This window comes from Bacillus rossius, chromosome 1 (assembly GCF_032445375.1).
Source record: "Bacillus rossius redtenbacheri isolate Brsri chromosome 1, Brsri_v3, whole genome shotgun sequence".
Taxonomy (NCBI): Eukaryota; Metazoa; Arthropoda; class Insecta; order Phasmatodea; family Bacillidae; genus Bacillus; species Bacillus rossius.
Genome location: NC_086330.1, coordinates 277,701,035 through 277,718,922, shown reverse-complemented (window position 1 = coordinate 277,718,922; position 17,888 = coordinate 277,701,035). Strand labels below are relative to the sequence as shown.

The 17,888-nt window shown below is 35.8% G+C and overlaps 1 protein-coding gene across 1 annotated transcript in view; it reads right to left on the bottom strand.

Annotated features, from left to right (window-relative positions):
• Nucleotides 1-1,409: 1,409 nt before the first annotated feature.
• LOC134527621 (ABC transporter G family member 20-like) overlaps nt 1,410-17,888 on the bottom strand; it is a 138,759-nt gene continuing 122,280 nt past the window's right edge. Inside the window, exons 15-16 of the mRNA XM_063360467.1 lie at nt 10,967-11,053; nt 1,410-4,602 (exon numbers count right to left, since the gene is read on the bottom strand). Of these exons, the coding sequence (XP_063216537.1) occupies nt 4,388-4,602; nt 10,967-11,053 (302 nt within the window). The 3' untranslated portion in view covers nt 1,410-4,387. The remainder of the gene's footprint in view (nt 4,603-10,966; nt 11,054-17,888) is intronic.

Genomic DNA, 17,888 nt, shown 5'->3' with positions numbered 1-17,888 from the left:
TTATCGGCAAGGGCAGTTGTGTGATTGGAAAGACTTTATGATGCATTTATAATCATTCCTTTGAATTGTACGTTTATTATTTATTTGTAACCGTTCCTACGTTATCAATTAAGTATGGTATCAATATTCACGTTTACCGTTTATTTGTCAGCATAGTTATGGGCCTAGTCCCAATCAATTGAGCGTGATAGGACTTGATTTCCTGTCGTTCTGCTTGTACTTAATGTATATTTATGGGGATTACTACATTAGCTTAACGGTATATGTACCCTTTCACAGTTAGTTTAAATGTTTTATTATGTCAGTGTTGCTGTATTTAAATGTACTCATTTGTTCTTGTACGCAAACGTACGGTACCTAATAATTAAGCGAATCATCTTTGTTAATCCGTAATGTGTAGGAAAGTGTAATTTGAACTTAGTATTAGGGATTTCTACGCCCCTATTCTGTTGTCCCGCGCGCATACACACGCGTGCAAGTTTTGTAATTATTATTGAAGCTTATAAAGAGTTGTATTTCTCTAGGGCTATTTGCACGTCTATAAGTATTTGTTATTGAGAAGTGCATAGTTAAATGTATCCTGATATCATTTTTTTTTTAATCTCAGGTATCTTGTGTGTTCACCTTTAAGTGCACCTAAAATACACGATCTGTGCTGAATATTTAAATTCAGCCCCTCCCCATTTCCCCTTGATATCTTGTCCTGGCAGTTGGAAGCCATTTCCAGGAACCGTATAGTTAGGGCTTTGTAAAGGCTTTCAATGTTACTTAATTATATTGAATGTTTAACAGGAGTAAACGTCAGTGTGATAATTTCAGGTTGGATTTTGTATTTTCTAGATTTTACAAAGTTTACAGCTGCTTTCTTCTGCGCAGGGGGATGGTGCGAGGTGGCATTTAGGTATCTGTGTGTATGATTATGATACTCAAAGAAACCAATTTTTCTAAGTGGTACTTAGAAGACCAGCACATCATGTAATAGTAGGTTTTATTCTTTTTCCAGTTTTATAATGAAATTGATGTTTGGGTATAAGCGTTAGATTACCCATTTATCGAGTTAAGTTTTTTGAAAAACTGTCTATTTTTGTCAGAAAGTTTCATTGAGCAAACGTATATGAAATTTACTTGCGCATCATTTTCTGTTCATTTGTGGTAGTTCACTAATACTTTTTTCACTGCTATAATATTTTCAAATAAAAAATGTAATATTTATTTCATTGGAGTTAAATTTTTTATCATGTTTATGCAATGTGTTATTAACATAATACTAAGTTAAAAAATAATTTTTAAGTTGACATATTTTATTAATCCAGACATGAAACATCATGTCAGATTTATTGCCATTTTGAGACTGTTGAAACTGTAATAAATAAAAAGGATAAAAATGAGAGGAAAATAAAACACGTACAAAAATTCACAACAAAAATTTACTATCTCACACAAATCAATGATCAGGAACTGTCTAGTGTATTGAACATTAATTTTCGTTCATTGAAATATTTGGTTTTGTTTAAATGGTTAAACCTTGAAATTATATAATTTATAACCATTATGAAACAATTAGTAAATGCAGCTAAAGCTAAACTCTTAACTAATAAACAAATGTATTTTTAATTAAATAACAAATAACATTAATAAATTAATTTAAATTAATTTGCTTAGTAATTTCTTGGTAAAAACCAGAGATAGAAATAATTTAAATGCAGTTTCAATAATATATTAATACATTTAATTGTAATATTTTATTTTCTATTAGAGCTTAACTATAATTTATCAATTTATCTGGTTAAGATTTTACAAGATAAGTAAAAAAAGTTTATATTCTAACCAGACACGTATTAAGCACATAAAAGTTAATGATAGCACTTCATAATGTCTTTGATCGTTTTTTACAACCACTGATAACCGATATAGTCATTAACATCCGTTTATGTAAATGAATAGTTTCAACTCCTTGGAACAATCGAGGTACATTCACATCGTTCATGATCACTTTTTTTTTCATTAGATATCTATTATTTGTAGTTATGCTCAGTACATTCCGTGGTGAAATTTAAACATGGCTGTCATCGATTACGTTTCAACATAAAACACATGGAAAAGATGACAAATATTTTCCTGAGTAGTGAAAAATAGGCAAATAAAATAGAAGTTCTACTTAAAGTTCATAAAGTAGCAACAATCTAACTTCATTATCAACAACAGAATTATCTTTATGAAGTCTAAGTGGTAATTTATAACCAAAACATATTTTTCAGGGACAGTTGTATCCACCTCATAGTTGTTTTTATTTTAACAGTCTCTATAGCTTGAGGGTACCAAAATTTGCTTCTTAAGACTAAACTCTTTTTTCGGTTTTTGGTTGCGGCTCACAAACATTTACGTTCAAAGCTGCTTGAACTGTATTATTACGGTGCAGAATAACAAGGAGGAAAATGATCTTCTTTAAGGGGATAATTATTGCACAGTCCAAAAATTCGTCATCCAGAGGAAAACTGAGAACGAAAAACTTTGGTCTTTCTTGAATCCGTTGCTGACAATGCCGGAAATTAAATAGGCACTATAACACTCGATGACGGTAGTGTAGAGCGAGTCTCGCCGTTTCGGGAACAAGATGTTAAAAGGCAGGCAAAGATGAAAGGACCATAACAATGAAAGTAGGCAGGGCAGAGGGAATCTCACTGATTCTGAAACCGGATTTTTATGGTGCAGACAACAAAGAAGTAATAATTTATTCAAAAACGAGAGGGACGAAGGTGTCGTACTGCTTCAACTGGATGATTACAGTGAAGATAGCTCAGACAGTGCCATTCAAAAATGATAGGATAGAGGACGTCTCACCACTTCTTTAACCGGATGGTGATTTTGCATTTGACGAATATGACACCGTTTATGTCGAAGAGAGTAGGTGAGACGGAGTCTTATGAGTTTCTTTAACCTGATGACTTTGCAAATGATGAATAGACTACACACCCATGTGAAATGGAAGGTAAGTCTCACATCTTATTGAATCTGATTTCAATAGTGCAGACAATGTAAACAAAACTAATCCAGTTGAAGTGTTTAGGTGAGTAATAAAATCGCATGCAAAAGATTTAAATGGAAAGTCCTACATCTTATTTATTCGAATTTTAACGACGTAAACAATTAAGAAGGCACACTTTATGTATGCTATTTTATAGTAAATTGAGTTTCCCAGCTTCTTAAACTCGATGATTACGTTGCACACAACAAATAAAATGCCTACTCATCAATATGGATTTTAAGGTAATTCTGAAATCTTCTTTAATCTAATTTTAACAGACAGTGCAAAATACACTTCTAATAAAAGAGTGTAGGGTAGAGGCACCTCATAGCTTAATAGATTATGATGGCACCTATTATGGAAAAATAAACTCATACGAAATGAAAGGGTGGTCCCACAGTTTGATGACGACCGTGCAGATGACGAAATAGACATGGTTACAGTCTAATAGGTTATCGTAGAGGTAAATTGAAAGCTTTCGGAACCTGATGACAACTGTGCAGATGACAATTAGATAACATTCCAGTCCAATAGATTAATGTAGTGGTAATTTCACAGTCGTTTGAACCGGATGATGACGGTGCAGATGACGAAGAAGACACCATTACAGTCGAAAATGTTACACATAGATGTAATATTACAGCTTCTTTAACCGGATGATGATGATGGTAGTGCAGAAAACCATTAAAATATGGTGCAGATGACGAAGAAGACACAATTCCAGTCCAAGGGGTTATGGTACAGGTTATCCCACAGCTTCGTGAAGCGGATGATGGCGGTGCAGATAACGAAGAAGGCGCCATTCCAGTCTAAGAAGTTACACACAGAAGTAATCCTACAGTTTCTTTAACCGGATGAATATGATGGTATTGCAGAAAACCATAAAAATATCATTCATGTTTAAGAGGTTATGGTTGAGGCAATCAATCACACAGCTTCTTGAACTGAATGATGACGGTGAAGATGACGAATAATGCACCATTACAGTCTAAGAGATTGTGGTTGAAGTAATGTCACAGTTTCTTGAAGCGGATGATGACGGTGAAGATTACAGATGAGGTATTGTCACAGCTTCTTGAAGCGGATGATGGTGCAGATTGCAGATGAGGTAATGTCACAGCTTCTTAAAGCGGATGATGACGGTGCAGACAACATTGCAATGAGGTAATGTCACAGCTTCTTGAAGCGGATGATGACGGTGCAGAGGACGAAAATGCGCCATTACAGTCTAAGAGATTATGGTTGGAGTAATGTCACAGTTTCTTGAAGCGGATGATGAAGGTGCAGATTACAGATGAGGTATTGTCACAGCTTCTTGAAGCGGATGATGACGGTGCAGACAACATTGCAGATGAGGTAATGTCACAGCTTCTTGAAGCGGATGATGACGGTGCAGAGGACGAAGAAGGCGCCGATCCAGAGGAAGGAGGCGGCGAACCCGAGCACCACCTCGTGGCTGGACACCCCCCAGGCGCGACTCATGATGGAGCGCATGGCGCGAATGGGCAGCGACAGCGGCAGCACGAGAGCCACATACCTCAGGGTCGAGTTCATGCCCTCCAACGGCCATATGATGCCTGAAAAAGACCCGTAAACACCTCACTACTGCCCAACCATGCTTAAAGCTCGGTTCTCACTCGCCGAGTTGCTTATTTTATTTTCATCACTCTTAATAAAGGAATTTATTTGTTTTTAAATTTTTCCAAAAATTTATTTTGCATGTGCTGGATTACCAATTTTCTACCCATATTTTCTATAATTTTTGAGATATAAGAAATCGCACAAGTAGTAATAATTATGTACATTTCATGATACTTTACCACTATTAGTTTTGAGATAATTTTAGATAAAATCTTTGGTGCAACATAATATGCGAGAGAGAAATCTTTTTAATTTACAGTAAATGGCCTTACATAATATGGATGATGTGAGGATTAAATAATTAACATGGTAAAGAGTCCGAGCTCTTACTAAGCAATTTCGAACTCGACCATCCGAAAATTTCACTGCACGTAAATAGTGAATGAACGGATTGGGGCAAACGGGATGTTCCATCGCGTAAAAACATGTGAGCGAATATTTCAGTACTTGTCAGACGTGTGTAATACCCATCCTCGTTGACCAGCAAAATCACATGTTCTCATGTTGCAAATCCTAAATATAGTTACGGTCATCACTGACTTCATGATTGCGTAACGCTGTGAGATTGCGCCTGCCTGCTCTGCAGGTAGCCGCAATTGCTGTTTTACACACAGCCACACTATCATAATTTTTTTATAATTTAAGAGTGCATTTGAATTTTTCACCAAATGGTGGCGTTAGAAGGTAAAGAAAAGAGTTTAATGTCATTTAATTTGCGAGATTTTAATAATTATTTTACTTTTATAATTTGAATAATTAACTTGGCAGATTAAGTAAATGTTCAATTTATCGCTGAAAATCAATTTTAATTACGCGAGTATGTCGTCATAATAAATTAAAGATTATTGAATGAGACAATTCACACGCAATGTAGTTTTTGAAGAAGTTCGCCATTAAATACAATTTTTTCACATACTTTTAATCATTATGTATATATTATAGATCATTTTCATTTGCACAATATTAAAATAAATTGAAATTTAAATAAATATTTTGTGTATATTAAATGGTTTGATATATTCATAATTTTTCAAAGGGTGACTTAGTCAACTTACAAAAAACTAGTAATATTACAATACGAAATCGGTCACGAAATTTACCGAAGAATTATTAAAAATAATGCCGAACATGATAAGTATACGCAAATTGTGTTTTCAACATCAGATCTGGACGCGAATCACAAGTAGTTTGCAGACCCGCATTTAAAATTTGCTGTCGATGAAGCTAATTCAACTTTTGAATCATATGATTAGCAGACCGAAATTTTAAAACTATACAACTTAACAATCCAATAAAAACGAAAAAAAAATATTAAAAAATTAAACCCTGGCTTTTGACCTGATTTTCTACAAGGAATCTTATTTGAATACTTTCCATCTTTTATAAAAAAATTCATAAAATATTTAATTCTTTAAAGTTTCGCTTTGTCGTAGTGAAATTAGTTCGCGCGATCTATCACGGATTGCAACACTGTGGTTGCAACATCTGTTCTATTCGACTGCCCTTCCATTCAGAAAATTACTCCTAACAAATGCTGTATTCAGAGAGCTAAATTGTAACGCACAATTTTGATCAATATCTCTAGATCACATGAGCAAAGGCATTGATAGTAAGTAGTATATAAAAGTACGTCCTGCAACTGGTGCCGGTGCGAGGTGCCTGGTGCTAATATCCGCAATCTTGGATTGTGATGTAATGGTAGCCATCTTGGAAGACCTATAAAACGGACTTTGACGTTAATATCTATTTATGACCCAACCAACTTTGATGAGATCTTTTCCACCATTTTGGATTATGCTATTTTGAATTATGACTTCACAGCCGCCATTTGGTTTTCTAGAACTTGCAACCTCTGGGACTCTTCCATTTTGAATAATGTTACATCAAACCTTTTTTTTTAGAACTTTCTGTCATCTTGATCCACCATTTTATAAAATGATGTCACATACACAATTTTTTTCTATAACATTCCGCCATCTTTGAATCCATAATTTTGAATTATAATGTCACGTGCACCAATTTTTTTCTAAAAGTTTCCACATTCTTGCATTCCGCCATTGGGTTTTCTATCATTTTACTTGATGACTTTTCCATTGTAATTTTCGTTACGGTCATAATCTTGTGATTTGGGGAAATGATTCCATTTTATAAACCAATGCTTTAATAAAATTTAATTAAATAACAATAAAAAAGGCACTTACGTAATTGAAGATGGAATCCGTGATTCGAACTTGGCGATGGCAAAGAAAATAAAATTGTGAAGGGGTCATTCCTCCATGGAGGTCACTGGCAAACTGAACTCCCACCACTTTCGTCAGTGCATATACTATAACACCAACCATCATGATGACATGGCAGCCATCTTTGAGTTGCTATCTTGTTTTGTCTGCTGGAAGCCACCATCTTGTTTTCGTTTGTTAGAGATCTCTGCCGCCATATTAGATTCATTTTCATCCACTAGAGTGCATTAGTATTTATTACCAGAAAGCGTCACATTAGCCATTTTGTCGGCCAATTTGGCTACTGTCTTAAAAATTTCTGATTAACCTAAAACTAAACGTTAAAAAATCCTTTTAAAAATTGCTTATTCAAATATTGATCGATGTGAGCAAATTAAATATTGGTTTGATCATTGGTCACTGCGAAAATGTAATTTTTAATTTTCAATATTTGAATGAATGTTACTGGACATCACTACGCCTACCAAGTAGGTCCGTTTTGATATTTGACATACATTGCAACTAGGTCATGACTAAAGTCAGGCTTATAGGCCAAGTAAATCCGAACCATGAGGCCTTTTTTCGATACTTGCCATAACCGTCAAAAAAATATGACATATTTCAAGCAGACAAGTAGAGAATCTTGAACTGTCTACCTACAGTAAAAATATAATCAATTACACGAAATAGAGAATATAATACTTTTTTGCGCTTACTTTAGTAACAATAATCCCCGATAAATGCTTTACGCGTAACACAAAACCAAGATGTTAATGAACCATTAGATATTTAGGTCTGACTTCTGTTTACACTACGCACATTTACCGAGATGGCGGCTTCTAATAGACGAAACAAGATAGAAGATCCAAGATGGCTGACTTAACGTCATACTGGTTGGTGTAATATCTGCCTTGAATAAAGTGGTGGGAGGTCAGTCTGCCAGTGGCCTCCGTGGAGGAAGGACCCAAAACCATATATTTTTGCCCTCACCATATTCGAAACGATAACTCCAAGCTCCAAAATGTTAAAGCATTTTAATTTAAATTTTAATTAATTCGTAATTAAGTAATCTTTGTTTGTTTTTCCGATAATTTCCGATAATTATTACCGAATTTTAACAAGCAGCTGTATTTAAAAATTGCAATGGTGACATCATCGTTCAAATTGGCGGAATCAAAGAAGGTAGAAAGTTCTAGAAAACAGAATTGTGGATATGAAATCATAATTCAAAATAGCAGAATCCATGATGACGGAATGTTATAAAAAACCAAATGGCAGTTGTTATGTCATACTTTCAAATGGCGAAATCCAAGGTGGTTGTAATGATGTCATCCAATATGGCGGCCTGGGTATGGTCATAAATCAAGGTCAATGTCAGTGGACAAGGTTAAGGTTATGGTAAAAGACACCCAAGATGGCCGTCGTTGTGTCACAATCCAAGATGGCAAGCACTTCGCATCGGTGCTAGTAGCAGGACCTATTATAATATTGTTACGAACGTGAGCAAGGCCACGTCACGCGTAGGTGCAGAGCTAGCTGGGCTGCATCACATGCCGCCGTAACATGAGATGTTCAGTGCGCACCTGGGTCGCCGCTTTATCTCCCTCCAGCCCTCCGCTCCCCCCGCGTGGCACTGTTAGTTTGACATCCGAAACCTGACAGCTGCGGAGTTACGCGAGCCATCTACACGTGTTTCGAGAGATTTCTGCCATCGTGTCGACGCGGAATGACGCAACTGGCCCCAGCCACGCTCGTGAGTTACAGAAATGGCGGCTGATATATAAAAAGAGGACGTCGGCTTCAGCAGAGTCAGTTCAGTGGAGTCGGGAGTTTCCCGCGGCGGAGTTTCCGGGCGATAGAGCGGCGAAGTTCCTGGACGAAGGTTCCAGGGCGAATAGTTCAGTTCCGGGCTATAGTGTCGCGGGTGCGGCGGAGTTCCAAGCGAATTTCCGAGCGAGGTGTTGAGTGGAATCTCGGCGAAGGGGTAGTGCGACGGCGGCGGCGGAGTGCGGTGACGGAGTCCTGCGACGGAGGACCATGAGGGGTGCTGCGGCGAGAGTTGCGCCAGAGGTGCGGCCTAGCGAGGTGTGCGGTGTGTATAAACCGAGTGACTGATGAAGCAACATTTTTAAGTACAATTGATTAATTTAAATTTTTAGATTATTTGCTAGTAATGTAAATAGTGGCAACAAATAAAACTCTGTGTGTAATAAAACCTTTAATTGGGCTATCCTTTACGAACCCGTAAATCGTAACAATATAATACTATATTTATACTGGTGTTATATTTCTCGCATGTCCTCAGTTTTAGCCAGACCTATCACAATCACTCGCAAGACACGATTGACTTGAAATAAAATACATTCCCAAACAATTACGTTCGACAACATATTTGATGCCAGCGTAACAAACTTCGCGGACGTGACAGTCTTCTCAATATTGTTTTTTTTTTTCTTTACGTGCCCATAGCGTTGCAGATGCGACGTTACTGAACGGCCACAAGAAGTTTTTTTTACGAAGTTAAAAATTGCACAAAAAATTATATAGAATTATATTTCGCGTATTTGGTTGTATTTTGTTTACAAAATTCTTTTGTGAAAAATTAAATGCATTCAAGTTAAATTAATTTTTCTCATAAATAAATTTTTTTTAATCAAACGACTAGTTTAAGAATGTAAAAACAAAACCATATTGGATTAATTTATGACTGCTATGTATGAAGTGCGACTTTAGGTTGTTACTTTCAGTTAGTCACGTGTTTAAAAACTGCGTGTTCAAAATATTGCTATATTTGGCTGTTGCATTGCGTAGGCTACTTAGCGTCACGTCTGTCATACTATTTTGATTCCAGGATAATGATTATATGGGGTTAAATCATCGTTTATGCGTTTTGCAGTTGGTGATAATGCAGTTTAAATCAAATCAAAATCAGTTCGAATGCACTGAATGTGAACATATATCTCTAAAAATTTACTAATACAGGGTCCATTACTAGCTGGACTTGCTTGTCCCTTCGCTCTGGGAGGGCCTCATGAAGAACTTGGTGACCGACGTATCTAGACATCGAGGTCACTGGAGCCAGACGTGGGGCACAACGGTGGATGGGGATTCAAAAGTAAGAGCTGACATCCCCCCCCCCCAAAAAAAAAAAAATTCGCAGGATTAAGGGCAATTACCTTCACGTTTGCCCTTGAGAAAATCTGGGTGTGATCAAGCTGGGAATCAAACCCAGATCACTTTGGCGGAAGGCAAGAGACGCGAACTGAAATTATGGTTATCGTGCAAAACAGTCCAAATTTAAACCATTATTGAAGCAACATTATAAAGACGTATACACTGAAAAAAAAGTTATGTACTCTTACAAAAGATTTATTTGTAAACCAGTTGCCCAAATATAGTTTGTAATACTACAATAATGATGATGTAGGTAACTTTGTACAACACATGGGTATAGTTGTTTTAGAGTATATGAAATACTTTTCGAGATAATACTGAGTATTTTTTTTACAAAAATTACCGTATGATTTTTTTTTATTTTGACTGATGCTTCATTCCAAATTAATTTCTTTAAATTATGGAAAAGATAGTTGAATATTAAATAATTGGAATTTAATTTGATTGTATAATGTTTATCAATATGTGCATCTAACACTCGAGAGCTATTCAGGGAACGGTTCACAAATAACTATAACAATTGGAGGTAATGGGACAACACAAAGCACAAATGCCAGGGAAAGAGTACAAACCCAGTATTATTGAAAACACTATTTTTAAGTTTTACATGTTTTATGTAAATATTTAAATTCAAAGCTATCTGAAATTTTACGTAAAATTTTCTATTCTATTTAAAAAAAAATTACTTTGTGTTATTTTCCTCTTTACTTATAGCACAGTTCTTATGAGTGTCTCCATTTGTTTACATTTTCACAATATAAGATGCCAAAACTCTAGTGCGAGCTTCAAATTAGTTAATGCGTGTGTGCAAGTCTCCTAAAATAGTAGTAATGTGTTCAAAAACTGAACGGGCCGCCTTAATGTCCCGATTGTTCTCGAATTTCTGGATTATTGATGTCATACTCACCACAGAGATACAGCATTGGCTGAATACTTCCTGAGGCGACCACGGTCGCTGTGACTTCGTCTTCGCAAGCGGCCGATATTACGAAACCTAAACAAAAATAAAAATCATTCAGGAAAACATATAGTTGTCAACTCTTGGTGGATGATTTAACCTCAACCAAGAAACTATCTGGAATCTACAAATTACCATGTTCCTATGAACCGACAGAAAGAAGGGGAACTACGTAAAATAAGATCACATCCGAAAGTAAACAAGAAAACCGATATAAACTTTAGCAGAACATTCATTCATTTCCATATTGTAGAATTGGACCTATTTTAAACTAAAGAGAACAAAAAAATTACAATAACATAAAATTTAGGGACTTCATAGAGATATCAAAAAAACACAAAAAAAAACGTAAACTAAGAAAATTATGGTGTAACTAAATAATATTATTGGAATATGCTCCTTTACAAATTAACCCTTAACTTTTGACAGTAAGATATCTGATATTTTTGTTAATTTTCATACTTATATTGACATAAACTATTAAATAAAACCGTTTATTTAATAATTATATAATTAAATTGCTTATTGGAAACTTCTATAAACTTCTGGAAAATTTTAAGTATCTACTTAATGTACATAACATATTAATGTTCTCCAATACAGTATTACAAAATGATGAATTAATGTTTTCTTATTTTCCATACAGCAAAAATATTAAGAATATTTTTAATTCATTGAACAGCTTAGAACAAATTTCATATGATATGCCATCTAAGGTAATTATTTAATTTTTTTTAACCTTCAAACAGTATTTTTAATTCTTTGAACTAATAAAGTGGTCGTATAAAAATTTGCTTTGACCAAAGTTTAGGATAATATTAAGATGTTTTAAAATGAATTCAAATTTATTTGATACTAAGCAAATAGGATTTTTTTTATTTCAACCACTGTTTTAACGGTAGTAATTTGTTTCTGCAAAAATTGTTTCAGCCAAATTTTTAAATGAAGTTTTTTATTAATACAATAAATTATAACGTATTTGATTGTAAATCTATTTAAAAAATAATAACTTTTTACTTGCAAATCTTATTTTCACCCCTTGCAGTAATGGTTGGTAAGATAAACATTTGTTTAACAATGGTTTCAGTAAATATGTAGAAAGAAAAACAAAAATAAGAATGGACTGGGTAGTGTTCAAGGTAGGGAAGTTTTATTTATAATGGTTTGTTTTATCAAAAATTGTTAAAAAAAAAAATTTTGATAAAAATTATAAGGTATGCATGCGATTTTATAGTGTACCTAATAAGGGAGTCATGAATTATATTTTTTAACCCCTGTTTATTATACCCCTTGCAGTTATTGTAGGTAGTATAAAATATTATTTCAGAGAAAAGTTCTAGATAATAATAAAAGGTTATACAATGAAATAGAACGAATTTGATAGTGTACATGGTAGGAGAGTTATGGATTTATTTCAAACCCTTGCAGCAATAGCTCATCTTATCATTAATTGTTTTAGACAAACATTTTAGATAAAAAAAATTTATAGGATTTACATAAATTTGAACGGATTCGATAGTGTCTTTACTAAGGGAGTTGTAAAATTTTTTTCTTCTAAACCTGTTTTTTTTCTCACCCTTTGCAGTTATGGTTGATCATATAAAAATCGTTTCAGACAAAAGATTTTAGATAATATTCAAACGGTTTACAGACCATTCGAACGGATTATATAGTGTGAATTTTTAAGGAGTTACATTTTTTATGTCTTCCAACCCTTGTTATTTTCCACCCGAGTTATATTTTTCATGTCTTCCAACCCTTGTTATTTTCCACCCGTTGCAGTAATGGTTCAACATATAAAAATATTTTCTGACAAAAATGTTAGATACTAATTTTATGTTTTATAATAAAACGAAATGGATTTAATAGTGTAAAAGGTATGGATTATATATTTTTTAATTTTAATCCCATTTTTTTATTCGTTGCAGCAATGTTACGAGTTATCAAAAATTGTTTCAGACGAAAGCTTTAGATAAAAATTATAATATGTAAAAACACTTTGAACGAATTCGATTGTGTGCTTGCGAACACAGTTATGATTTTTTGGTCCTTCATCCCTTTCTTTTTTACCACCCCTTGCAGTTATGGTCGTATCAAAAAGGTTTTAAGACAAACGTTTATGGTATTAGTCCTACGCGTTATAATACGTTCAAGCTATGTTGATATTTTCCATATTATGGGTGTTAGGGTGATTTTTCCGTGTTTCAAGGAGCGCACACAAAAATATTTTAAAAAATGTTCAAAATTGAACAGATTGTAGATAAATGAAAGTGTAGTTTTTCTTTATGTTTTTCATAAACGTCCGTCGGCGACGCGATGAGTGTCCTTCAGCAGCTCCCAAACGACAGACAGACCCCAAAAACGCGGTGTGGCCTGGTCCTAGCCTCCCGCCAGGAGGACGCACTACGACAGCTAACCGCGCATTCCCGCTCCCCTAGTCCAACAACGCTTTCACCGGCGCAGCAGACGACATTTCCAGGCGCAGGCGTTGCCCGGACACGCGGCGTAAGCAGCAACGCACGGCCGAACGCCAACTGGGCTGAAGCAACAACACGCCCCGACCACGTGACAGCCGGGTGCAACGAGACGCAGCAAGCACAGGGCGGCTATCGCCTGGGCACAACTACCCTGACACGAAAAGTTAAACAAATACCACCGGAATTTAAAAAAAAACGAGAAAACAAATAACCGCAAAAAAAAAACTGCGCGGTTTAAGTTCCGTCTTAAGTGACACAAATATCAAGTTAGTTTGTCAGTTATACGTCAAGACGCTGGTCAACCTTGCAACCTTGCAACATGCTAGAAAGTCATGCAGTTGGAATTACTTTTATAACATGTTTATAAATAAGAAAGAAAATACAAGACGAAACCTTGACATAACTGGTTTTATAAACATTAATTTACAAACTAAACCAGGTGGGGGAAAAAAATAAATACAAGCATCGGCCATCTTTCAACTTTTTTGTTTTCTGCCTTTGTATACCTACTTCACGTTAAAAGTTATGAAAACTTTAAAAATTCAGATGTCACACGTATAGAAGGCAACAGTTTTATTTTTATCACATGAAAATAGTTTTCGTTTATTAAACTATTGCATAGTGAAAGCAAATTTTGCTTTCAAAATAAGATGATTTTTAATTTCACAGTTTTAGTTAAATAATGTTAATTTATTAAATTAAAAAAACCAAAACATTTTTTTTAATTTTAAAATTGTAGGATTTGTGATATCTTGCGACTTGTGAGTTTTATAAACTATCTTAGTTTTCTCTAGTTTATTGCATCCTTGAGCTCTTCCGTTTCTTGTTATATTTATAAACTCAGTCTAAAAGATAATTTTTCATGGAGCGGACCTCTAATGCGTATTTGGTTGAAGCTCCAGCTTAGGGCTGAGTTTATAAACCACGCAAGGAAGGCAACGACACAACAAAACAACACGCAAAAAAACTTTAAATTTTTTTTTCACAGTTTTATATAAAGGATACAAGTGGCAAAACATTACTAAACTTATAATTTAAAGTTGTAAAACAGTGGAAAACAAATTTTGTACACCAGGTTTTTTTTGACGATATGTTGATCATGGAAACAAAATAAATTGTGGATAATTTTATTAAAAAGTATATTTTATTATCTCGTCAGAAAGTTTAACATGTTCAAACATTATGTAGGTGTGTAATAAACAGAACATTTTGTTCTCCTATGAGAGGACGTCTGTGTATTTAAAAGTTTCGGAACACTTCTCTTTAAACAAGGCCTTTATAAACTCAAGCGAAACTCAAGAAAGTTGGAAGTTGAACAATACTCGAGTTGCGTTATTGCGCCGTGCGTAGTTTATAAACAGGTGCTCTAAAATTTGGTTGCTGAATATTTTACAGATTGCGTTCTAGCGTTCTTGCGTTCTTGCGTAATTTATAAACTAGGCTAAGAGCGAAATTAACCTAAGATGTAAAAATGGTGTTATTTTACACTAAATGTATGTTTCAGCAGTGTTTCCACCCACATTAGTGTAATTTTACACCTACATGTTTTGGTGTAATTTTACTCTTGTGTTGAACTAAAAGTACTATCAAAAGTGTAAAAGTACAACTGCTGTCACGTCTCTCGTTATTTGTATGCTATTAACAAATAGAGTGTTGGAAAACATGCTCAGTTTCCGAGTTTGAGAGACACGTGACAATTTATTTAACATTAATTTTATAAACATTATTAACCATTAGTGGACCGGAACCTTGGTTATGACCAGGGTGTACAAATAAAAAAATAAACTACATTTATCTTTGTTACTCTATACTTCACTGGTCTGTAGAGTTTTCTTTTTTCATCTCTTACGAGAACAGAAACTTCATTAACTAAAAAATATAAAAAAAGCATTTAACATTCTGTTCTTACGACAAGATAACGTAAAACGATTTGGCTCATGGTATTTCCAGAGTCCATTGAAACGTCAGTGCTTCAAAGATACAATGGAATAGTATTACTGAAAAATGCTTTCCTTAAACGGGGACGTTCAGCAGCGGTGTCGGGAGCCGCCCGCGAGGAGACATCCTGTGGACGCGCCGACGAGGGAATCCCTCGAAAAGCCAGAGAAACCAGAGAAACCGTTTAATTTGGGCGAAACTTGGACCCACTGCATCGCTAATAACGCAGCGTGATTACCGACGGCAATTACCAAAAGCTGCTTTGACTGAAGGTCGTAACTTTACAAAATTTAAAGGGACATTAAAGTTTCTAAAAAAATTCTACTTACCTATTACGTGGGTAGCCCTAGATTGATCAAGTCATGATGAGAAGACGAAGAAACACCGGAGAGTCCATGCTGAACCGCGTAGCAAGACACACGGGTAGAATACCCAACGGAAAAAATAAAGAGACCAGTAAAAGAAACCTCCATGTTGTAACAGATGGAGCTATTGGGAGTCAATGCCGTAGTTTTCTGTCTGCATCGCATATCGAAGCTTGTCACTGAGCACTGATACGCGAATAGCGATTCAGACGAGAGCGGCGGTAACGTGTTATCAAGACGAAGACGCGGACAATTCTCTCTGAAAACACTCGGGAGAGCCGAGAAGAATTTCTCACTGAGGCGAAAGTATTGCCGGAGGGCAGGACATACACGCATTGCGTGTACATAGGCCCCATGGGAAAGAGGGGGAAGGCAAATTTACATAGAAGGTAGTCCACGGAGGGATAAAATTGTATCGGCCAGATACCTGTCGGGTCGCGAAAAGAAAATGTTTGCTGTTGTAAATGGATGGGGGAGGGGATTTGTGGAACCAAGAGTCTACGCCGGGAAGAAGGTGTTTTTTTTTTTGAGGGAGGAGGGGGGGATTACAGCAGGACCGTCCATGTAGTGGTGCTCGGTGGCAGAGAAGTCGAACTAAATTTAGTAGCGCCAACCGTAGTGGGGAAGGTACTACCTAGCGGGAACAAGCGTTGAGTAGCTTAAACATTAGTTCCGCTGGAGCCCGAGAGATAGCGCAGGATGGCGCTGCGCTTATCGGCCAATGTGGGCGAAGGTAGAAAGAAACCCTATGGGAGAAGGAGGCTAGAGAGGGAATCCGTTAATTGGCTGTATCTGGGTTCTTGGAAGCACAGCGAAAAACAGCGACTGTGAAGGGGTGTGGGGAGAGTGCTTCCACCGACAGACATGCAATGCCAGACGTGCTCTGGCAGGCCGACAGAGGATACGCGCGCCCTGAAGAAAGATGCAGAGCCCAGCAGACACATTAGCCGTGCCAGTACTCCGAGTGCTGCTGGTGGCTAGTACGGGAGGAATCACACTCCAGGACGTGCAGCGGGACGAGGGGAACAGACATCTCTCTGCTAACACCACTTGGGAAGAAGAAAGCTTGGCTGGTCCCTGTGGTCAGACTTACAGGCCAAAGTTTAAATAATAAGGTCCCCTTAAAGCACGGAAGCTAGAAAAATTTTAATATGAGCCTTTATATACTGATCAAAGTACAAAAAAATTGGAATTTTCATGGTGCCGAGAAAAATACCTAATTTACGGCACACTGCTATTGCCTGGTATATATGTCAAAGCTGTTGGTGTTTTATTTAATCTGCGATATATAAATTTACACATGTATACATGTACCTATATTTTTGTTAAAACAGTCAGTTAATTGCACTGCATCGTTGAGTAGATTTACATTGACAATGAATAATGCTAATTTGTGTTACTTCCAAAAAACTTTTGTACCTTATAGCAAATAATGTGTACTTTTAAAATAATTATAAATGTAATAAATTTCACAGGCTCAAGGCCATTGTCAGGAGTTGCTCAGCTTCTGGGTTGTAGTCACGCCGAAGGTGAAGATATCACAATGTTTCGGTCGACGTTGCAGTCGCCATCATCAGGGAGCAGTTACCTACTGTTTGCAACGTCGACCGAAACGTCGGTGATATCTTCTCCTTCGACGCAGCTACAACCCAGAAGCCAAGCAACACCGATTTATTAATTTATCACCTTTAATTCTTCAAGCAAACACATCTAAAATTATGTGTGAAATAAAGGAGTAGAACTCACGAGCATTGGTAGTTGGTCTAGCATATTAACCTGTCGACCACCGTACACGGTAATAAATCTTCATGTAATAGGAATACCACTTTGTAACTTATATAAATTAATAGAGGCGTTGTCAGTATAAATTGTAAAATACATTGTTATTTGAAGTTCATTTGTTGTTGTAGATTTACTATGACAAATATTTTGTATTTTTACTATAACGTTTGTGTGTACCCACAAGTACTGCGTACTGACAAAAAAAAAACAAGACACTAATTAATTTAACACTGTAAGACTGTGTAATTTCATTTATACATCCACTGTGTATTTAAACACGTTAGTCATTGATTTTGAAGATGAACGTTC